Source organism: Catharus ustulatus, chromosome 3 (assembly GCF_009819885.2).
Source record: "Catharus ustulatus isolate bCatUst1 chromosome 3, bCatUst1.pri.v2, whole genome shotgun sequence".
In the NCBI taxonomy this organism is placed as follows: domain Eukaryota; kingdom Metazoa; phylum Chordata; class Aves; order Passeriformes; family Turdidae; genus Catharus; species Catharus ustulatus.
The window spans coordinates 4408294-4432182 of NC_046223.1; the positions used below are offsets into that span (position 1 = coordinate 4408294).

At 42.1% G+C, this 23889-nt stretch overlaps 1 protein-coding gene across 4 annotated transcripts in view; it reads left to right on the forward strand.

The window, feature by feature from the left end:
- PLCB1 (phospholipase C beta 1) overlaps positions 1–23889 on the forward strand; it is a 331098-nt gene that overhangs the window by 266524 nt on the left and 40685 nt on the right. For all 4 annotated transcript variants that reach the window (XM_033055240.1, XM_033055241.2, XM_033055243.2 and 1 more), the window contains exons 25-31: positions 725–778; positions 1301–1520; positions 4606–4786; positions 6845–6921; positions 7012–7101; positions 9146–9203; positions 10171–10257. In XM_033055240.1, the coding sequence (XP_032911131.1) occupies positions 725–778; positions 1301–1520; positions 4606–4786; positions 6845–6921; positions 7012–7101; positions 9146–9203; positions 10171–10257 (767 nt within the window). The remainder of the gene's footprint in view (positions 1–724; positions 779–1300; positions 1521–4605; positions 4787–6844; positions 6922–7011; positions 7102–9145; positions 9204–10170; positions 10258–23889) is intronic.

Here is a 23889-nt window from a genome sequence, read left to right on the forward strand (position 1 = left end):
TGTGTGTGTTTCATTCGTCTAGAATAGGTAGAAACTTTCCCAACTCTTTTCTCTGTCTCAAATATATAAATATCTTCTACTTAACAGTTGCATTAGTGGTGAATCTGAAATTCATTACAAGCAAGAAAATGTGCTCAGGTTTTTATGTTGTTGTTGCAAGTGCAGGAATCTCTTGGAATTGTTTTTACAACTATGCCTAATTTATGCATGTAGTGACATCTTATTCAACACAAAACATTGTCTTAGGCACTTCAGTGTTTGGTATTGACACATCTCCTGAAGCAAATGCTTATTAAACACAGTGTTTATAATTTAATGGCTGCAGTCTCTATAGTCATGATCTAACTGCCTTCCAAGGAGCTGGATTCATCCTGTGTGCAGGAATTTTTCATTCATGTCATAATGTGTAATACAGTTGTACTGTCAGCCTAATGCCACTCACATGACTCATGTGAGTGGTATCAGGGAGTTCAATCCTCCTTATCAATAAAACAACACAGCTCAGGTGGGTTTCCAGAAGGTCACCTTTCTGTGTTGGTCCAGAGGGTTGATGTTTTCATGTTGCTCCTCTCCTGCTCAAAAGATGTATTTTCTCCAGTGATTAATAACTGCCTGTGTCAGGATGTGTCCTGTGTCACCTGCCACGTTTAAACACTCAGTCAAGCAGCACAGTCATGGCTATTGTTTTTAAAGAATTAGAATTAAACATCTCTTTTACCTCTAGGTTCTGTGAAAGCACCTGCAAAAACAGAAGATCTTATCCAGAGTGTCCTCACAGGTAATAAATACACAGGTCACACTGCATGAATGATAATCTTTCTAGTCAAGAAAAACATCTTTTTTTTTTTTTTTTTTTTAAATAGGCCACCTGGCTTAGGCATTTCTCCCAGTGATTAGGACTCCTAGAAAACACACATGCTAAATGTTTTTCCTCAGGTTTCAAGTAAACAATGTTTGGGCACATCTCATGAGATAGGTGGCAACAGGGAATTTTTAGAAATTGCTTTATTTTCACAAGTACCAAGTTAGCATCTAGTGCAGAAAAAAGAGCAGCGTTATTGTGAGAACAGAAGCTAAACTTGTTCTGAATATAGTGAGTAGTAGTGGAACTATTTTATCCCAGTGCTTTCAAGCCAGTTAGCTTATTGCAGGTAAAACTATTCAGTTCATGCCGTATTTCCTTTACCCACAGTAAACAAGCAGGTTTTGTTTCAGTCCTGCTCATGGCAATCCCTGGCTCCTCTGACCAAAACCCTACTCTGCTGGAAAATTGAAGTGGCTTTTGTTATTATCATTGCAGAAGTGGAAGCACAGACCATTGAGGAGCTAAAACAACAGAAGTCCTTTGTTAAGCTTCAGAAGAAGCACTACAAGGAGATGAAGGACCTGGTGAAGAGGCACCACAAGAAAACCACCGACCTTATCAAAGAGCACACGGCAAAGTACAATGAGATCCAGAACGACTACCTGCGGCGGAGAGCAGTGCTAGAGAAAACGGCCAAAAGGGACAGCAAGAAAAGGTGGGTGAAACACAGCCTGCCTCATCACTGTGCTGCTGGAGATCTTTACTCAGGCCTTCTTTTGCAGCAGAGAAATATGGAGGTGGCAGAGCACAGAAAAAATCAAAAGCAGCAGATTCCTGGTTGATGGGGGAGGTGAGAGCGATGGCTCCGAGGTAGAGCCTTGGAAAAACTCAGGGCACAGTAGAAGGCATCAAATGTAGAATTAGGGGAAAGAAGCACCTGGAGATTATAAACATCAGACTGCTGTTTGAATCATGATTGATCCAGAACACTTGGGAGTGTCTGAGTGACTGCCTGGCTTTGCCTCTGCATGAACACCCCTTTGTGCTTTCTCTTTCCAAGCCTTGCACCACCCTGTCTCCTTCTCTGTCCTGATACAAGTTTAATGTTCTTTATTTATTAATTATTTCTTTTTATCAGTTTGAAATGCTAAGGCTGCAATGAATTCTTACTAACCTTTCCACAATTATTGCCTTGCTCTTATGGTAAGGAACCATATGTTAATAAAGATCAATTCATGACTCCTGGCAAAGCATACACACACATAGAGCCAGTCAGTGTCAGATACTCATGCAACTGAACTTTTATTTTTCCCACTAGTGCATTCTTTTTGTCTTAACATAATTATTTTTTAAATTAAACAGGTAAGCACAAAAGTCCTCACCTTTTACATGAATTTGATACACCTGCAGTTCTTAAATATGATGATATTGAATGAACTTTTAAACAAATGACTTTTTGGTAGGAGATGGACAGAGGAAAAAGCTGCAAGCCTGCTCTGGCTGTCAGCCTTGTTGATAGTACCTCTAAATATAAGTGACTGGGACTCGGGCCATAACTTGTCCCTGGGCAGGAGCTTATTAATTTCTGCTTTCCTGACAACACAATGTCATTGGGATTAATAAGAGCTTGACACTCACAATATATCTGTGTTCTGCTGGCCTTCACTGTTGCCAGTTTTCAGGCTTCCAGGTTCTCTGCTTGAGTTTAAAAAACTCCCTTTAATGACTAGCTGTCAACTGCAAGCACAGGGATATTTTATCTGCAGTGTTTTCCATCACCAAAGTGTGTGACAGTGGCAGGCAAAACAACAGCAGATTTCTGTCTTTCCTCCTATTCACATTTAAGGAGAAAATCAAGCTGAATAAATAAAATGACTCATTTGTTTCTGAGCAAAAAAGAACTTGAGTTTTTTTACCATGTTGTGATCTGACTGCAAGCCATTGATGATGTCAGGCAGTAAAACCCTGCAGTCTCCTATATGGAGCTGCCACAGTGGTGTCGGAGACGTGAAGTTTTTTTGTGCAGATACAGACAAGTCTGGAGGTTAAATTTTGAAAAAGGCACAAATATGTTTTCAGGGATTTTCAAGCTTGCAAGTACATATTATCTCAAGCAGCAGGCTTCTCATAAAGCACTGCATCCCAAGGAGAAAGAGTAATTTTATAATTTTAAATTATTGCTGAAACTATTTGCCTGTAACTGCAAAGTATAAATCTCTACTTCACAGGAGTCCCTGTATCAGATGGCCATAAAAATGTGTGGTCTCTGGTCAGGAGCAATCTCTGCTTTTTGCCCTTGTCTAAAATTGAGCCCAGGTTCAGTAAAGCCATTGTCTACAGGAAGTTTCAAATATTTATTTATACACATGCACAAGTGTTTATTTGGTGTTACTCTGAAGTTTCTTTAATGATCATGTCCCATAAAAAACAGTCAGTATTGTAGCCAGTGTTTAGAAATTGTCCTGATTTCTTTTTTCCAGAAATATAAAAGAAATGTCAGCTTTAAAATACATGTTGTGTAATGGCATAATATGCTGACTGTCATATTCATCAGTGCTGTCTTCTGGCTCTGTAATGTTTAAATTACCCTCACCCATCACACTGACACCACTTAACCTCTTAGCAAAATATTCAAATACAATAAAAACACAAGAAATAAAAGGAGGCTACCTTGGGATTCGTGTCGGCGGCGGGATGAAAGCAGGATCACATTATTTCAGGTGAAGTAACTCTAAGTGACAGCAGCTGCACACTTGAACCTGGGAGAGAGAAGAGAGGCAGAGCCAGTTCTCTGCATTGTAATCTCAGCATATTTCTGAGGAGCAAACTCATTTTTCTCCCCGTGTCAGCCCTCTCTGTTCAAGGTTTTGTTGTTTTGTCCATCTCCTGCGCTGTTCTGACGTTTCCCAGGCAACTGATTTAGCACCTGAGCATGGCAGTAAATACAGCAGCAGAGCAGGGACACAGTAAAATCTTATTTTTTTAATATAGTTTCCTTGGGTTTGGTTTAGTGCTGACCTGAAAGTGATAACTGGGTTTGCTGCTTATTTTTCTCTTGGACAGTTTAGTGTTATCATATCTCCCTTTACAGTTACATCCTTCCTTCTGTCTTAAGAAAAGCAGACCCCAACTGTTCCTTAGTGTTGCTTTTTAGCTTCCTTATTGTGTTTTCCCCTTGCTCCTGAGAGTTGCCTGTCTGAGGTTTGCTCCCCACTGGTGTGTGAACTTTCCCTCTGAAGTGAGCAGCCCATGGAGCACTTTCCTGTGTGTGCTATGCATGGCATTTCCTGAAGGGGGGGGAAAACATCAAATAAAGGGATGTTCCTACCATGTGAAGCATTTGGTAAATGCAGATGTAACGTTAAGGTTTTTTATTTATTGCTGAATGCTTGCAGGGATGACTGAGTTTTCACCCTTTCTGCTGAAGGCTCTGCAGCTTTGAAGTTCAAGCTGTGTCTGGAAATGGATAAACAAGTTCCATGAGCATCTGTTCATGGGAAATCTTGGCAGTAGTGTTTGTAGCTCACTCACACTAAGTCTGGTTGACACCACCCTGGTGGGTCAGTGAGATGAGGTTTAAAAGCAGTAGCCATCCCATTAATAAACCATTAATAACTTTTTAAAATTAAATTATTGAACTTGCTAGGGCTAAAATCACCAATCTTCTTGCTGTGTGTGTGGTGCTGAAGAACTTATTAATGGACTGCTTATAAATATCTGACTTTAAAAGGCAAATCTAAATAAACAAAGTCAGGGTGTAGCTGCCTGGTGACCCTTTGGGGTGTACTGTGTCCTTGCAGGTCTGAGACGAGCAGCCCCGACCACAGCTCTTCCACCATTGAGCAGGAACTGGCTGCACTCGACTCTGAGATGACCCAAAAGCTCGTGGAGCTGAAGGAGAAGCAGCAGCAGCAGCTGCTGAACCTCAGGCAGGAGCAGTATTACAGTGAGAAGTACCAGAAACGGGAGCACATCAAGCTGGTAGGTTTGTGGTGTCGAGCTCAGGGTGAGCACTGATGGCACCAGGACAAATCCTCATTAACTGGAGCTTCCTCCTGCTTGGAGTCCCTTCAAGAGCTTCCCTTTGTGTTCTGCTGCGGCTTCAAGGGGCTGTTGTGTCCAACAGCTTGGAAGGCTTTGGGTGGAAGGCACAAAGGCAACAGGGTTATTGCTACCTCTGGTTCCATAACTCTGGTTTTACTGCAGCTTTTGGATGCTGCTCCTCTTTTGTTCTGCTACTTTTTCAAACCTGCAACACACAAGGAGGCAGGATTGGCCAGAAAATAAATCAAAACATCATGAAAATAAATACAAACATTCCCCAGGACAGAGGGTTGTGCCAAAGAGTGTTCCTGTGGCAGATGAATGCTTTAAGGGGATGCAAGACATATTCTGTATATGGTGAAGAAATATTTTGCATTCATTGGTCCAAGTCAGCTTTGTTTTTACAGCTGGAGTTTGGCTGACAACTACAGCAGGATCATAGGCCCTCTGAGCTGAACTAGAGAAGCTTGGGCAGATGGAAGCTGATGCTAATGGATATTTGTAGGCAGAAATGAACATTTTTAAAGAGTGTTATGGGAGTGCAGGCTGTTTTTCAACTCCAGACAATCCCCTCTTGCAATTTTTTGTTTTGCCTCACTCCTGTTGGGTGAAGTGATTTGTCTCCTCTGCTCTGCCAGCCAAAAAGAGCAGGTCAGAGAAGTGATTTGGGTGTAGCTATTGCTCAGCAAGGCCCCTGCATAGACTGATTTCCATGGATCACAGCACAGAGCTGTGTTTATCCCCATCCCTGTGTGAGTCACAACTGCTCCAGGGTGGGTGTATGGACACAGTTACCTGCACCACAGGGGGACAGTCCTCATCCCAGGAACAGCTGGTGGCTGCATCTCAGAGATTTGAATTTTATATAAAATAAACATTTTAGACCCACATAGTTGGGCCTATCTCATGAGGTAACTCGTTTCTCATTCCAAAATGGGAAATGGCATTTCTCAAAGCAAAGTTACATTTCTGGCATTATCGTGTTAGGTGGTGGTACAGTAAATCCATTTTTTAGCACAGAACTTTTGGGCAGTTTTCCCTCTGAGCTGTGCAGGAGTTACATTCCAATTAGAATTTGCCTTTCAGCTGAGGGATTCTTTCAGATGGCTTTCTTTTAGAGAGGAGGCTATTGTTGGTACTTTCTGCTTTTATATAAGGAATGAAAAGTTGGATCAGACCAACTGTGCCTTGTTATAGATTCCTGGTTCATCACTCTGAGAGAGTGATTTTACAAAATCAGACTTAACCTAGAAGGGTGATCAAACCAAATGGGTCCCATTTCCCACTCTATTCACTCTTCATTGAACTGGCACAGGAGCCCTGCCCATGACTCCTCTCCTGTCAGCATCCCCACCACAGGCGTGGCTTTTGTTACTGCTTTGGACACAAAGGGGATTGAACCCACAGCAGATTTCAAACCAGTGATTCAGAGCTTTTTTTATTCTGTAACCAAAATGTAGGTTATGCTTCTCTGTGCTTGGCTTTCATAGATGTCACCCCTGGTTTTCAGCATCCCCCTGACCACCCCAAAATCCCAACTATTCCTTGTAATAATCCTTATTACAAGAGGAATGTTTTCAGGCCTCACAGTAAAACCTGGATATTCAGTGCCACAGGAATTCAGTTGGCAATTAGCATTGTGTCATTTCAATTTGTGACCCCTTATGATTTTTCACAGGCATTTTCATTCCTACAAAAGGTAGAATACCTGAAATATATTTTGGTTTTACATTTTATGTTGTGAAAGTATCACCTTGATGTTCAGAGAAGTAGCACTCTCTGTGTGAGTTGGATGTGCACCATTCTGGCTGAACTCCACAAGTTAATAACGTGTTTACACTGATAATAATGTTTACAAGCTTTTGATTGTTGGTAATTAATCTGGGAATGGCATAACATTTTTGTCTGTGCTGCAGACTTTTGAGGAAATTGAACTGCCTCTATGATGTTTAGCTTCAAATACATATTCTTATTGCTTGGGATTTATTTTTTTAGCTAATTCAGAAGCTGACAGATGTAGCAGAGGAGTGTCAGAACAACCAGCTAAAGAAACTGAAAGAAACATGTGAAAAGTAAGTACTGTTCCCTTTATCATTTATTGCTGCTCCTTGTGGGATTTGTTTAGATACTTGTTGAACTTTCCTTTGTATTTCACACTTTAGAGAAAAGAAAGAACTGAAGAAAAAAATGGACAAGAAGAGGCAGGAGAAGATCACAGAAGCAAAGTCCAAGGATAAAAATCAAATGGAAGAGTAAGTATATCCCTAGATCCATATCCTGATACAAGATTTTTCACAGCTGGTAAATCAAAGGATGGTCTCGACCCTAAATCCAAGGCAGCCTTTAGTCAGACCTCTCCAGAGTCCTTTCCCTGATAATGATTTCATTTCCTGGGGCTAATCCAATCTCCTCTTCTGTGAGCAGGGAGAGCCTAGGACAGCAGCAGAGGTGCTGCTGTGTGGAGTGGGTTTGTTCCTGGGGACACTTTCTGGAGCAGTTCCCCAAAATGCACTGCTCCTCTGAGTACAAACAGCCTTAAAGCTCCTGTTCCTGCAGGGTTGGATTTCATCTGAACTTGGGTTTCTATTTGTGGGCTGTCTTTTCTTAACTCCATTAAAGCTGCTCTCCAGAAGAAATGGCAGCACCATACTGTGAAGTTTGCTCTGCTTTTGGGATGAACTCCCCTCAGACACTGCTAATGATCCTCCCCCAGTGATATTCTGGTGGGGAGACAAGGGAGAGCTGAGCTCTGAGGGTGCAGTGCAGGCACAGCAATACAAATTCCATTTATGCACCCCCAGACAACACAAACTGCAGTTGTGCAAGTTGTGCTCTTCCCAAGGGCACACTATCTAGGCTTGTTTGTCTTCCTTCATTTGTTTTGGCAAGCAGCTCAAAAAGAAAATGGGGCATTTTAATCTTGCACTGCTATTCTTGTTACCAGTCTTTACTTTAGAGCAGTTAAAAATACAAGAGGAACAAACAAAACAAAAAGAAACCCTCTAATGTTTGAGTTTTACCATGTAACAAAGGCACAACTGTGTTTGGTTTTCTGCAGGTAAAAGGGTTTTACACAGGTTTTGGAGCCTCTCAAGAGAGAATCTGTGTTTGGTAACACTGAAAGGAAATCAGACACACACAGTGAAGTGTTTCAGGTAGTTTAAGAATCAACACATTAAAAATTTCAGTAAACATCCTATTAAAAAATGAGAATAACATATGAAAAAGAGGGAAAAATGCTTAATATAGTCAGAGCTGTTCAGAGGGCATGGAATTCATATTAGAAAAAAGCAGTTGGCTGTTATGGAAATGCTGCTGCAGTAAAAATCAATTGCAGTAGGAAATTATTTGCTGAGAGGTAAACAAGGCATTAGTGAGAAAGGCTCAGGGACAGACAAGTAGCAGTTATTTTCTCTTTCCCTTTCATTTTTTTCTCCTTTTTCCCAAGGATTTTCCTCTGTCAGGCTTTTCAAAGAGCCCTTGGGAGAGGTGAGATGGGAACTCCCTGATAAAGTTAGCTTTCCCCTGTCTGTGATGCAGCTTGTCCTCACTCTGGGAGTAGGGCAGAGAGGTGTGAGACCTTCTGGTGAATCCTTTTGAGCCACTCTGCCTGCACTGCAGTTCATCTAAAGCTTTTGCACAAGTTTGGGAAGGAATATTGCACAGAGAAAATGATCCATTGTTTTAATTGTTCTTAATTTTTTTACACCAGCCAGTGCTTGCCTAAATCCTCCTGATTTTAGTGCCAGCTGAGGAACAGCTCACTGACACAATCAGAATTTGGAGTCACTGTCCTGTGACTGATCCACCGAAGTAGCCACAAATTGTTATTTTATGAGCATTTATCCCTCTGGGGGTTCTTGTGTTCAGCCTTTGACTGATGGTTACCAAATAACTCTCAGAGTGTGCTCTGTGTGGGGTCCAGGCTGTGCCTGCGCTGCTCCTGTGGAGCTTTGTCCCCAGGTGTCACCAGCAGTGCCTGCTCCTCTGCCACACCGTGGCACTGTGCCTCTGCTCATGGCTGTGCAGCTCCCAGGCTGACACTTGGGAGCAGCCCTTGGAAAACACAGCATTATCCTGGGGGAAGAGCAGGGGGATGTTGTGCAGGTCATGGGCAAGTCTGAGCCCTTTGTGCAATAAAGGTGCAGCCTGGTGCAAGGATACCTTCAGGGAGTGCAGAAAAGTGAATTAGGCAGATCCTTAAACATGGCCTTGGTTAGGCAAAGAGTTGCAAAGAGTTAAAATCCACCAATGTGAGCTTAGTGACTGCAATAACTGCTGGAATGTTTTCCCCAGGGAGAAGACAGAAATGATCCGGTCCTACATCCAGGAGGTGGTGCAGTACATAAAGAGGGTATGTCAGTCAGCACAGGGGTTTATGCAGCATCTGGGGGCATAAAATGTCACCTTTTATCCTTTAGATTGCGTTCAACTGCAGATTCTAGGCTTCAACGTAAAGGTTCTGTACCTGCTGACTTTTAGTAGACTTTGCTTCACATTCCAGTTAAAGGAAAAGTGGGATTTCAGCTCCCCATTAATTGTTAGTCAGCATTTGGGGGATGGTGCTGAGGAGGGAAGATTTTAATACAATTTCATCTCTGAATAGCCAGTGTGTATTCATGGAAAATGCACCCATATTTTTAATAGGCTTGCTGTCTCACAAATGCAAAGATTGCAGAGGAAAGTCAGTGAAATTTAATTGCAGAGTGTATTTTAACTTTAATTGCATTTGTACAGTTACTGAAATGTAAAAAGCATTCTGTGAGTTCTGTAAACACAACTTAAAGAATTTCATTACAGTTGTTAGTTTTGCTGAAGCTACAGCTGGTTCACACTGGGCTGAAATCATGCACTGCAGTGCTTGGGGTGTAAAATCACTACGGAATGTGCGCACCCATTGAATTCTCCTCTTAATTTCAATGCAAAGATGGTTAGGTTCAAAAGTTGGCCCATTTTTTGCTTAGAAGAACCTTGATTTAGGAAGCAGCCTAAAGAATTAGCAAATTAAGTAGGTTTTATATCTGAGTGCTTTATTAAGTGAAGCCCAACATTTATAATTTAATGACATTAGAAGTCTGCAGCAAGTCCTTCAGACGTTTCTGATCCTGAATCTTACATGTGAATTACCAAATTTCATGTCCACACCTGACTGTTGAACAGTTGCGCTCAGGGATGCTCAAGGCAGTGGTGTGTAATTTTATATTGGAATTGTTCATAGTTTTGATGTTTTAATTTTGATGGGTGGAATGTTTGCTGGGGAGGAGGTGGGAGAGTGAGGATGTGCAATCCACAAGAAGACATTCTCTTCTCTTTTCTGACAGCTAGAAGATGCTCAGAGTAAAAGGCAGGAGAAACTTGTAGAAAAACACAAGGAGATTCGTCAGCAAATACTGGATGAAAAGCCTAAGGTAAAGAGTTTTTGAACATATGTTACACTGCTAAAATTGTCCTTCAGGAGAGAAGGAGCTCTTGCAGCAGGTAGGCTGATGTTTAAACATGAGAGAATCCATTGACAGCACCAGAGGCACCCTCACTGACACTCAGGATGAGAGAAGTCAAGCAGCAAGCTGGTGTGGGCACCACCTCAGGTCCAGATGTCTTGGCATGAGGGTTATTTTTCAGCACTCAGGTTATTCAAAAGCTGTCAGTGTAAAGGGTGCTGTGACCAGCAGAGTGTGCCCTTCCCTCCTCTCTGCCTGAGCTGCAGAAAAGCAAAACACAGTTCCCATTGAAAGGAAAAAGAGATATCTCCTTAGCATGCTACCCCCAGGTCCTGCTGAGCATCCCTCAGGATGGATTTCTGTGGGAAACAACGAGCTTTATTACAATAATAGTGCTTTGTATTCCTCATTGCTTGCTGGATTTCCTCTCTTTGATTTTATGCACTGCATCTACGTGTAACATTATGAAATGCATGTTTTGATCCTTGAGCCTGGGGCCTCACTCTTGCTCCAAGTGGAGCTGTTGGCATTTTTGCCACCAGCTTCAGTGGAGAAGGTTCAGAGTCCTGCACTTGCACCTGATTTTCCTGTAGGAAGACCTAGGTCTAATGAGACTTCCACATGGAGGGAGACTTGTTTTCAGCAGGGCTCATACCAAGTGAAATTCTTTGCAGCACACTGTGTCATGTCTGCTTTCATTTTATTCTGTTCTTGCTCAAACGTGTGTCCTTGGCTTCAGTTCTCATTCCCTGTCTGTGTCCATAGTCCCAATGTTTCTGTGCTTGGGTTACAGCTTGAATTCTAGCACTGGCTGTGAGTTAATCAGTGTTGTCATGTCATCTCTGTGAAGTAGCCAGAGAATAAAATTAGGCTAAGGGCTGAATAGCCAGAAGTTTACAATAGTCTGAGAAAATAAAAATGTTTGCATTTCTAGTTTTCTACTCAGTTTTAAAATCATGTTTATAAATAAGCTGGAACTTTTTGGGATTGTGGGCATCTGGGTGTAAAAAGTATACATGTTTTTATGTTTGGTGCTGTAGGATCATGGCTTGTGAACTGGAATTTAAACACTGGAGTTTAAAATGCCAAAGAATAATCAATTAGTGCTTCTAACACCTGGATCCTTTGGTACTCAATTATTCTGTTTGACTGTGTCATTCTTTTTTTATTTCCTTCATTTTTTATTTTTAATTTATTGATTTACTGAGGGAGTAGCATGAAGCACTGGAAATTTGTCACTGAGGACTTGAGCAGAATTTTGAAAGGTGCTGGGCCAGCCATCTTTGACTCAGCTCTCTCTCTGCCCAGTGTTAGGTCCCAGTGCCAGCTCCTCACCCTGTCCTCCCATCCCTCCTCTCAGGGATGTGCTCACAGGGCCTGGCTCCAGGGACTTTTCCCTTTCCCACACACTGAAACGGGCACTGTACTGAATTTATGATGGTATGTACCTCCTGCTTGCATGAGAGGGTTTAGGGAAAACATAATTACTCATTTTATTAAGTCTCTTTTTATGTTTTGCTCTGTGTCCATATTTCATAGCCATATTTGCCTCCTCAGTGACAGGGCGGATAATATAAAATAGATCAAATGATTTCCCAGCTGAGCAGAGCTGATGTGTTTTCTGCAGACAGCAGCCTTTCTGGGGGCTGCTTTTTCAACAGCTCAGCCTCTCCTGCTTCAAACACCCACTGAAATTTATGCTGGCTGTGTTAAAAGGCGTTTCTGGCAGCATCAACTCAGCCCCAAACAAAGAGTTTAATATATTAAGAGGGAAAGAATTTTCAGTATTCTCACCAATAATTCCACTGGAGACAGATCTGCTGTCATCCATCACTGTCATTTGGTTATTTATTAGTGCCTCACAGTTTGTTGTGCTCTGACTCTGCTCAGAGCTCTTTCCCAGCCAGGGAGGATATCGTGTCACTGAGTGTTGCCAACACACTGCCACAACCTCTCACATTTTGTTGGCTTTTCTCAGAGTATGAGTTAGCAGCTTCCTCTCTTGTGGTGTGTGTAGGACACCAGGAGAAAATTTGCTTTTGAGTGCTGTCATTTTAGGCAACAGGTTTTAGAAAGTGCACAGACTGGATGCAGAGTAGTTCCCTGTCCTGGAGGCTTTTTTGTTTTGTTTTGTTTAAAATACCACATGGTTGGCTGGAAGTGTTTAACTCAGGACTGATTTACACCCCTAAGCTCTGCCTCTCCCTCATATATATCATTTCTTTCTAGTGTTTGGATGTGAGACTGTTTTGCAGCTTTCATTTGCAGGGCTATTGTATAAGAAGCAGTGTTTTTGCTCCTATGAGAGTTGGAGACTTCCTGGACTGGTACTTTTAGGCAAAAGGTTGGAAACAGCTGCTTTGGTCCTGCAGGAGTCAGGGCAGGTATTGGCTTTAGTGAGCCCAAAAAGTGGTTATGTCTGTGTGGGTGATGACAACACATTTGTGACAAACTGCTCTGTGATGCTGCAGAAACTGAGTGTTACAGTCAGTCTGTGTGTGTGGAACCAGAGCAGCCCCTCCCACAAACATGCTTGGGAAAGGAGACCGTCACCTGTTAAGAAACCAAATACTGACTTGCCTCTGGCTAAAAACTCCCTAACATGCCATTTTAGTGAAATCATATGGGAAACAAAGTTGATTCCCTCCTGCTGGTTTTTCCTAACAGCATCATTACCAAGCAAGGCCATATTGTATTTTCTTTTCTCTCACTCCTTGTTTTTCCATACACTACCTAGTGGCAGCTCTATTATCAGCAACAACTTGTATTTTCTTTCTCTCCCATCCTACTGCTTTGTCTTCTCCTCTTAGTCACTGATATACCTTAAGCTTGTCCTGTCCTTATCTTCTTCCCCCTGGGCATCTCTCCTGCCTGCTGTGGAGGCTGCTGCAGACAGCCAGCTCTGTGCACTGCATTATGTCAGAGCAGGGTGTGATTTTGGATCCTGCACTCCAGCACGTCTGGCACACTACATCAGAGCACAGAGAGCACCCAGGATGGGCCTGGCCACAGCCATGTCTCAATTGCTTTGTCCTTTGCAGCTTGTGCATCAAATTAAACACAAATCAACTTCATTTCCTTCCCCTGCACCCTTGCCTCCAATTCACTGTAATTACAAAAATCAATACACATGAGACATGACAAGGAATTAATTATTTTTCTGAGAATCGACTCAGTTACAGTAAATAGACCCAAGCCTCCTCTAATTGGAATCAATGAGACTTTTGTTATCCATGCTTGTGGGTCAGAGCTGCACTTAGATCTCAATGTAATACTGAGACTCTTGCACTCAGCTGAGCTGTCTGGATTCTTTTGGCTCCAGTGGACCATGTTCTTACAGCCCCAGCTGCCAAGGAAGGTGTCATTCATGTGGTTCCCAGCTTGCAGCCCATGTTTCTGCCCACAGCTGCTCCACTCTGCACAACCCCAGCAGAGCCAAGGCTGCCAGGTGCTCTGGGCTGCTGGAGGGATGTGGAAAATGGCACAATTCAGGGAAAACAGTACAGAGGTACCAGTGGCTGGGCACACTTTGTTCTAAGCATTGCACCTCTATGGTCTTTCAAGTGAATGAGGAGAATATACAGCCTTAAGGTATGAAATTCCTTTTTCTCCTCAAAAAGTGTAATGAAAACAATTTTTTAAGATTATAAATCTCTTCTTGTTAATGGGAAATACAAGCACCTGATGCATATTAACTCACTTTCCTGCATTTATTATCTCCCGGTTTGGCACGTGTTATTAATTGCACCTGTGGGAGTTGACACTTCCACATCCAATCAAAAATTAATATTAACAGCGTACCTGAAAAATTCATGGAGACACAGAGTGATACATATTCAAGTTGCAGAGCAAAATTAACAAGATGCTGATCTTTTACAGCAGTAGGGCCTCTTGTAACTGCAGGGCTGCAGCTTTGGTGCTTTAGGTGAAACTCTGATCACCTGGTGCAGGTGATGCTGTTGAGTTAAATGGAGTTATTCCCTGCAGGAGGCTCAAACAACAAATGAGTCCTGCAGCACTTCCAGAAGATATTTCTGCCCTCAGAGCCACTCTCTGTTCATCTGGAAGGAAGCAGCCCTTAGGAACTTTGATGAGTATTCCAGTGTTGCTTCAGCTCCCTGTTAACTCACAACAACAATGCTCTGTCCACCACAATCTCCTTTTTATCCTTGACACCTCTGCAGAAAGCCAAGCTGTCTTTTGGGCAAGCTGCACTTAATTCAAACACTTCCAGATGCATTCCAGTTCAACCACAGGCAGCTCTTCAAGAATTTTGGGGTAGGAGTTTGGAGGAAAAGGTTATTTCAGTTTACTGGGATTCATGGGACTTGCCTGGGTTTGGGTTGGACAGGGGAAAGTTGTCCTCCCAAAAAAATTAGTATTCAGACTCATGGCAAAAAAAAATCATAAAAATTATCTGATAGCTAGTGTAATATTTGAAAAGTTCTTTTATTTTTCCCTGTTTAAGTAAAAATTTCTTTTGTTAGTTCGTTCAATTTTAACATTTCCAAAGTTTAAAAAGAAATCTGTCTTCAATCTGTGGCTGCTAAGCTAAAATGACTTATGGTATTATCTGCCAAAAAACCAGAGAATTAAGAGGATTGAAATAATTTACTTGGTTTGGTGCTTGTGTGTTTATCAGAGAGGAACAATAAAACGTTTCTTTACCTCATTAAGTGGGCAACAGCATGGAGAAATGAATGGAATTTTCATAGCCTCAGTGACTAAGAAATATTTTAAAGGAATATTTAAAAGAAAAAAAATAAAATACAGAGTGAGATTTACAAATCTTCCTGTGACTTGATTTGGCATATTCCCATTTCTGAATCAGAGCTTGTGTTTAAATTTTGGGGTGCAATATTCATGGCCCATTCCCTGCAGGATCCGGGCTCTTTGCTCAGCACCTCTCAGCACCCAGCTCCAAGGGACAGTCAGCCCAAACTTTGAACAGCCAAAGCCCTGATGGGATTTAAATCTTGCATTGGTGCAGTTGCTAAACTGTCACCAGTTGCAGAGTATTATTATTTTGGAGAAATTAGGGTGGTCCCTTTTTTTTTTTCTGTTTCTCCCAATAGAATAAATACTGCAGAATGCACTTTTAGCCTGTAAACGGAGTAGTAAATAATCTCACTTCACTCATTAAAAATAAATAGGCTGACCTTTATTCTATGCCAGTTTTATACCAATAAAACCTCCTTAAGTTCTCTGAAGTGACTGACACATCACACGCCTGAGACCAAAACACTTCAGTCCAATGTCTGGATGCTCAAAGGATTATTTTCCGTTTGGGCCTTGCTTGTTTACATTTTTCTTCACAAATCCACATTTTAAGTGGTTGTTTATTTTTTCCAGCAGAATAAATATTGCAGTGTGAGAAATGGGTATCAGGTCACAAAGATACATCTAACAATTTGAGGTGATATTTATTGTGCTAATTGAATGTCTTCAGTGTAACTATTACACATATGTGTTCTTAGAAACCTTAACATTTAAATCAACAGCATCACATTTCCAGTGTGAATAGCAAAATGCTTTAATTTTTAAAAATTGAATTCTGATATCACTTTCTTTTAAATAAGAATGTCACAAGCTCTTTGTAGGAAGACTGTAAATGTAAAGAAATACTTTGAATGGGGCACATGGGAAAATATGATAAATTTAAATTGGAGTTTATTGATAGAGGGAGATACTTTTCACATATGGGTCATTCTACTGGAAGCCAGAGAAAATCTTGGGTGTGCTCTGGAGCTGCAATAAAAGGGGAAATTAATTACTTGAAAGGGCAAACTTTTTTTTCAGTTTTGCAGTAGTGTAAATCAGAATGAACATTATCAAGTTACCAGTGTCACTGGTGATTTAAAGATATTAGTGAGGTCCATAATGGAGGGCATGTGGCAGCCAGACCTGATTTGTGAAGGTTACTGAGATCTTCCTGGATAACATGCTGATGAATTAGAACTGTGAGCGTGCTGGTGTTGGGTTTTTTAAGAACAGTGATTTTAGAATCCAGCTACCCTCTGTAGATGGAAGAGCTCACAGAAATTTATTTTTTAAAAAGGCACAAATGTGAGAATTCTTCCTACAAAAAAAAAAAAAAAGAAACTTCACTGATTGGGGTTTTATCCCTAATTTGCAAAGTGAATTGTTCTGTATTATACCTGTCTGAGATAAGCACGTTTCTCGTGTCCTGGCCCACTCTGATTAGTTGGTTCATTTGCCTTCCTGATGCAAAAAAGCTGAAATCCAAAGCTGAGCTGGGACTGCCCTGCATTCCCAGCTGTTCCCCAGCAGTGCCCAGCTTTGTGTGACACAGCCAGCACTGAGAGAGGTCCCTGCTGCCCAGGAGCTCCATGTGCCTGGGGGGAAAGTAGAGGGACCTCCCCATTCCCACAGGCAGCATCACCAGGTTCTGCAAGTACAGCTGGGATGGTCCTGCCTTGGGACAGTGCAGGGGTGAGAGGCACAGAACAGTTTGGGTTGGAAGGGGCCTTAAACCACCTCATTCCAGGTGCTAGAATCCAGCTTTGCATCCAACACCAGCCATGGCAGCACAAGGAGTGTGCCCACCCTGCTCCTCACTACCCTGCTGGCATCTGCACAGTCCCAGAGGTGCTGGATGGCAGCACAGAGCCCAGCTGGCTGTGACTGATGAGCAATAAAGGGGTGGTTGTTTACCATTATGCAGATAAAAATGTGTGTTCTCAGTGCCATGAGGTTCCATCAATCTGAGGGAACAGAGCCTGTTTCCTTGGAGCTGGGGGTTTGTCCCAGAACAGCCCCACGTGCCAACAGACCCACTTGGTAAAAGTAAGGGAATTGCTTCATTTGTAGGGTAGCAGATTTTACAGTACTGCATTGCTCCTCTAACTCTTAATTTGAGTCACAAAGCAGATCAGTTAAAGGGAGAAAAGTGAAGTAATGAATTGCCATTAAAATTATCAGCTGTGTAGTACACACCAAAAGTAAAAACTAGCTTTCAAACACAGAGTGGTAGATGGTTTGGGCTGGAAGGTTCCTCAAAGATCTTCTTGTTCCAACCTTCTGCCATGGGCAGGGACACCTTCCCCTATTCCAGGGTGCTCAGAGCTCCATCCAGCCTGGCCTTGAACACTTCCAGGGATGGGGCAACCACAACTTCTCTGGACAAATACAGTTTCCATAAGCTGACCTAACTTGTAACTTTAACATTTGTGAATTGCTGATCCCTCTCAAAACTAGTGAGCTTCCTATGTAGAGAAGAGTGCAGTGCATTTCTCCATAAAGATATGTTCATGATTCTCCATGAAGGTAAAACTGGGGAAAGGGTGTGAAAAATCAATATATAGCTTCAGAATGATGACATTCTAGAGAGCATGTTTACTGTGCAGGAGATGCTCCTGTAACTACTGTGGTTAAGGGTGACAAGAAAATGTCACCCTGGAGTGAACAGTGTAACACTGAAAGGCTTCTTGCCTGTTCTCTGTGGCCTCTCAAACACTTCCCCTTGTTCTGTCCCATTCCCTGCCCACCCACAGAGCTCCTTTGAAAGGATTAGGGCCAAATGAATTCTGTCACTCAGTCCCTGCACCCCTGTGACCCCCTCCTGCACTCCCTGTGGTTCCACATTTTTTGCTTTCTACAGCAAAAAATTCCCAGAGCAGGGACAGGTGGCCAGACCTGTGAGAGGAGAGAGGACAGAACTAACTGGTGTGTTAACATTGTGGTCTCTGAGGAGAAAACAACCAAATGTGATGCTAAAAAATTTAAGAAGCTGGGGACTGCAAGCGTTTTGTGTCAGGATGTTTAGCTTAGATTGCAATATTTAAACCTGCCCAGAGAGGTCTGTGCTGTGGAAATATTTGTGATTCTGCAAAGGCAAGTGCTTTGCATGCTAAATCTCAGGGAGCAACAGGGCACACCACAAGCTGTTGACTCCCCTTCCCCTCTTCAAGAGCTGGGCTGGCACTCCAGGAAAATCCATGACAAAACACAGGCTGAATTATGCATGGGGTGTGCACAGATAGAGTGTTTGGAATGCATGGCAGCACACAGAGACACCTCACAGTGCACACACAGCGCCACATGCACACTCATGGCTCTCAGACCGAGCCAGGAACACCACAGAGGCACAACCAAATACTCCTGTACAACTGTGCTCATCACAACAGCAACTGCAGCAACATAATTCCTCATTTTCAGAGCCTCAGTGTAACATGACAAATGACATGAGACTCAGTTTGACACAGCTAATGGAAAAGTGTTGAAGGAAATATTAATGCTTACTATGTGAACTCATTAGAGAGATGATTTAAAATGCATGAAATGGAGGAAAAAATGTGTTCTTTAATGAACAGAGAAATAAAATCAGTGGTCCTGCAAAGCTTGTAGTGTACTTTGTGTATGCAAGTCATTTGTCAGGAGAGTGGCAATGTTTCTGTGCAGAATCACAGAGGCACTGAAGGAAGTAATGCTGGGTGTCTGCACAGGAGGGACTGGTGCAAGTTGCTTAAACTGTACAGTCATGGCAAGGTGGGTGCTGGGTTCATCTCACACTGAGACCCTTTAGGATGATAAATACACTGTTAGAAAAGGTAACAGAAATAAACCTACTGTTAAGAGTTTCAAAATTATACCTGAATTAGAGTGTATTAAAAATCATGTATAACCTATTTTGGGGAAGGATTTTTCTTTCTAGAAACAACAAAAAATAAGAAAATGCTGCTGTTTTGAGATACAGTCTCTTCCCCAGGAGGTTAAGAGTTCTGAACTTGGTAGGGGAAGAAAACCCTGCATATCCAAAAGGGAGAGAAAGTGGGAAGGAAACATTTCAGCCCCATTTCCACTTTGTTTCCTGTGCTGCATGGGTGAGCTTTCAAGGGTCTGGCAGGCCTCTGGAGTCAGGAGCAGAATAGCTGGGGAGGATGTTCCCTGGAAAGATTACTTTTCATTACATTTCTCCTGTGACTCACTTGCAACAAATCAGCATTTTCTAGCAGGAGTTCCAGAGGGTTGCTGCAGTTGCATAATCCAGGAGCTGTGGGTGATGCCAGTCCATAGCTGGGACTGTAGTGACTCAGTCAATTCCCATTATTCATCCCTTGTTTGGAAGGAGGCTTTGCCAAGAGAATGTGGAGTGTGACTAAAGCACCTAAACTGCAGCTCTGTACCTGAAAATGATCTTTTTTGTGGAGCCCTAGAGATCTGGAAGCTTTGCGTGGAATGAATGGATGTGCCTGGGAAGGGGGGGACTAATCCAGATGTGGTTTGATAGAGCCTGGCACTAGGATGGTCAGGCAAAATTTCAACTTTTTAACATTATCTTTTAACAGTTTGACCAAATCTCATAGCACTGAGTTTGCCAAGTCATGAGGGTGGTGGAAGTTCACGATTTTTGTTCTTTTTGCCTTATTCCCTAAAAGAAATGAAAGAAAAAGTTTTGATGTTCATGTGATAGAAAAAGCCTTCTTTTTAAACCTACTGAGTATGGGACAGAAAATCTCAGCCATGGCTCATTCAATGAACTTTGCAGCTCTCCAGATTGGCCTCTGATTTACAGAAGTAAAGTCATTCACTAAAGAAGGTTATATTGCCCTGCTGATAATGCAAGGAGGTCTCTCAACCTTTTTTCCCCCTTTTTTCTATATCCCCCTTTCCCACATTTTACCTGCTCTCCTACTTGTCCTTCTCTACCTTGCATCGAGCTTCTTTTCACAGTATGTGGTTTCTTTCTCCTGCTCTTTCTATGGACTTCATTTACTTGCATTTCTTATACTCCTTCCTCTTTCCATCACTTGCTGCTGTTAAATTTCAAGGAGTATCTACAAGTACCTGTGGGAATGGTGGCTCTTTCAGATGAAAGTTTGAAGGAGCAGCCTGAAGGGCAGAGAGAGGTGTTAAAGAGCTGCATATTTGTGAGCTTGCCTGGGAGTGTGGGATGGGTTCAGAAACCTTGCAGCAGATAAAAGAGATGATACACAGGTTCCAAAGATGGAAATACTCCAGGTGTGGAACAGCTCCAGTTGCAGAGACAGGGAGCTGCCTAAGGCACATCAACCCATTGCAGAGTGGCTGGGCCACTTCCCCACTGCACAGGAGGTGACTGAGTCTCCTTAGGCAGAGCCCAAGCCAAGCATCCTGGGCATTGGGAAAAGGTTCCCCACTGTTGTGCTTTGGTTTTGAGAGTGTTTTAATCTCTAAACACACACACAGTTTAGAGTTTCAAAACTGAATTTCATTGAATACAAAACTTTTTAGCTTATATTTTCAGCATGCCTAAATCTAAACATATTTATAGCAGAACCCTTCACTGTGTATTTCCATTTCAGACCTGATCAGCCATTCACACAGTCTTAGTCTTTATCAAAGATAGTCTCCAGTAATATTCTACATTTCCTTTGATTTCTTTCACATTTCTTAAAGCAAGATGATTGCTAGCAAGCAATTACATGCCAGTTTTAGTGTAACAAACATCCTTGATTTATACACCAAGGAAGTCCAGACCTCACTTGGCAACAGAAACTGCCCTCAATTAGGATGAGATAAAATGAGGAAAGCTGATTTCTGTGGTACCACAACATCACCCACTTTCTTTTTCTCTTGTAAAATGTACTCTGTAAATTCACCTTAGAGAACAAAATGTATGTAGGAATATGCAGATAACCTAAAGCACATCACAACAACAGTGTTTTACAGTGCATCTGGTAGCCAGTTACTGAGAATTACATCTTCAAAGGTGCTGAATGGGCCCACAGGTTTGTGATCCAATACTGGTCCCCACAGGGCAGGTAAAATTGTCTTCTGACATCTGAAGACTCATAAATGGAGCATTACTTAGGAGCCAAGCTGTTACCTGTAATCTCATTGACCTGGCCAGCATGAATTTTAATCACAGGATAAGGAAATGGAGTAGATATAATCCATTTATTTATATTGATGAAGAAATGTGGTTTCTGTATGTCACAGTAAATATTTGGTTATGTGTGCATATGCACACATGCTCACTAGCTATATTAAGAACATGCATATGCTGTAATTTTAGAGATTTAGTTTGTTATGTACATTCTGGATGTATCTGTTAAACTGCAAATATTCACAGCCTTGTAGGATGGAAAATTCAGTATCATAAAATTCTGTTAGTGATTTTCATACTGGCATGATCACCATGTTAATTACAGTGTGATTCAAACCTTTTTTTTTTTTTTTTTAATTTCTTTATTTTTTCCCCTGTCCGGTAAAATTGCCTGCTTAATATTCTGGTTCTCTTCTGGAAAGTAAATGGGGAAAAATGTTGCCTGCCCATTGAGAGCCTTCCTTGGCTGTAAACACACAAAATGGCAAAGGAAAGGAACCTCAGGCCATTGATGGGAATCAACGGTTTGGTCAAGAGAAGGCAACCCAGAGCACTGAACACACTTTTCACAGCTCAGGAAGAAGCTGTGCTGGAGCATGTCTGAGGTAGCAGCTGAGCAGTGATTCATGGACTCATCTCCTTCCTCTCACCCAGTAGAACACACAGAGTATCTGTGTATCAACTCCCAGCTCCAGTAACAAAAATTACCATTATCCCTGCTTGTCTCTTATGAAACTGCCCTAATGCTCCTTGAATTGTATCCAGGATTTGTTAGGTTAAGCACATGGGAGATTTTGAGGTGTTCAGATAATAAATGGTATAATAAATGTAAACTAGACAGTAAATATAGGAGGAAGTCATGGAGGGTTTTATCTGCTAGATAAATTCTCTTCTCAGCAAACTGCAGTGGCTCTTCCCTCCTAGGAGAGGCTCTCTGCAGTGCTTAACAGGTACCTGCTCCTCAGAAAGAGCCCAAACAGATTTATCCCCTCAGCCCAAAGATTAACACGTCATCAGTAGTGACAGATTGCAAAGCAGAGAGATGGATTGGCAGGGGAGAAGACAAGTGAAGCATCAAAATGTCATCCTGCATTCATTATGTCTGCAGCTTCCCAATTAATGCACAGAATCTCTCCTCTTAATGTGACTGTTACCTCTAGAACTGCATAAACCATTCTGCCTACACTGTTTATCTTTTTTCCTTCCAGTTCATTGTGAAACCTAGTCTGATGGCTGGAAACAAATGTTCCCTTTCTCCCCATCACTTTCCTCTTCCATTTTTCGGATTGGGAATTACATTTTTAATTTGCCTTCATGTTTGCTATTCCAGCATTCCTCTTTCCTGGGATTATTTGCATGCCTTTGCCTCCCCACCTATCCCACCTGGTGTGGGGGATAGGGAAGGCTCCACCACTGAGGGCTTCTTGTACCAGGGTTGAGATAAACAGTGGTAGTTCCACAGTTCCACACTCTTTGTTGTGTTGATACAATAATGAAACACATTTTCTGTTCCTTTCTGCTAAGTTCTGATATATCCTGGTAGGCAACTCCTGCTCCTGCAGACAAGATGAACTGACTCCTTATTGCCCTAATTGAGTAATTACTCTATGTGCACCATCCCTTGCTCAGCTGTGGGGTTGTGTAAGAACATTTACAGACTGATCAACACCCTCCGGTGATTCGAACTCCTGCGTTTTCCTTTGATTTTTATCTTTTGCTGAAGGGCATCATCCCAACATTTTTATCTTCTTTACACATGGAGTACAAAAGCTTTGTAATGATCACCTTGACTGTAATGCTGCTGTGTCACTTCTCCCCCAGTTACCCTTCCCTCACCCACTTCAATCAGATTCACTCGCTGTTTGTTGTACCATAAAAAACCAATGTGACTTTCTAGCTCAGAAAAAAATGTCACACTTAGAGCTGATAACTTATTGTGAGAAAATACATTTTGTATTGGTTTGTTGAGTTCATTGCAGATGATGTTCCTCACTATGCAGAGGGCACTTAGGAATGTCCTTTCTGTGCTGACTAGCTGATTGTTTTCCACCAAAAGCTGTGTTCTCCAATAACTTTTGTGGTGGCTTTTCAGGTCCAGGCTTCTGTTTCTCTCTCTGAGAGCTGGGCAGTTATTGTCTGGTGCACAGGCCTGTGACAAGATGCAATATTAATAACACAGCAGGGAAAATCAGAAGTGTATTATTCATGTCATGGGAAGAGTCACAGCTTGGTTTTATGTGAAAAGCTGCCTTCAGAGCAGTAACTGATCCCATTCCATCTTTTGCCTGGCTAGATTTACATTTTCCTGAGTAAGTATTTAGATAAGATGATCTCTACTATCCCATACTCTGTGCAACGCACTCTTGTAGTTTGTGAACCACAAATTACTCTTATTTAGTAAGTTTTTCAGTCTCCCTCTCAGCAGACACAAGACTCCACAATATTTGTCAGCTGGCCCTCTCAGTCCTATTTGCAGCTCTTGCTGCTCTTCCTGTCACTCACACTCAAGTCCTTCATGCACAAACCAGAATTTTCCTGAGTGTCTGTGCAGCCCTGACTCAATAGTTACAAGGAGTGTGGCTTTTGAGGCACCAGCTCTCAGGGGAGCCTTCCCCCATCATCCCCATCCTGCCTCAGGAGGAAAGTGATATCCAGCAGCAGTTACCCATTATATATTTCTTATTCATTTCACATAATGTCTTTTAGAAATGTTTTAAACACTTAGCAGCTTCTGTTTCAGTTACAGGGGTCTTTAATGTGCACATAGATAG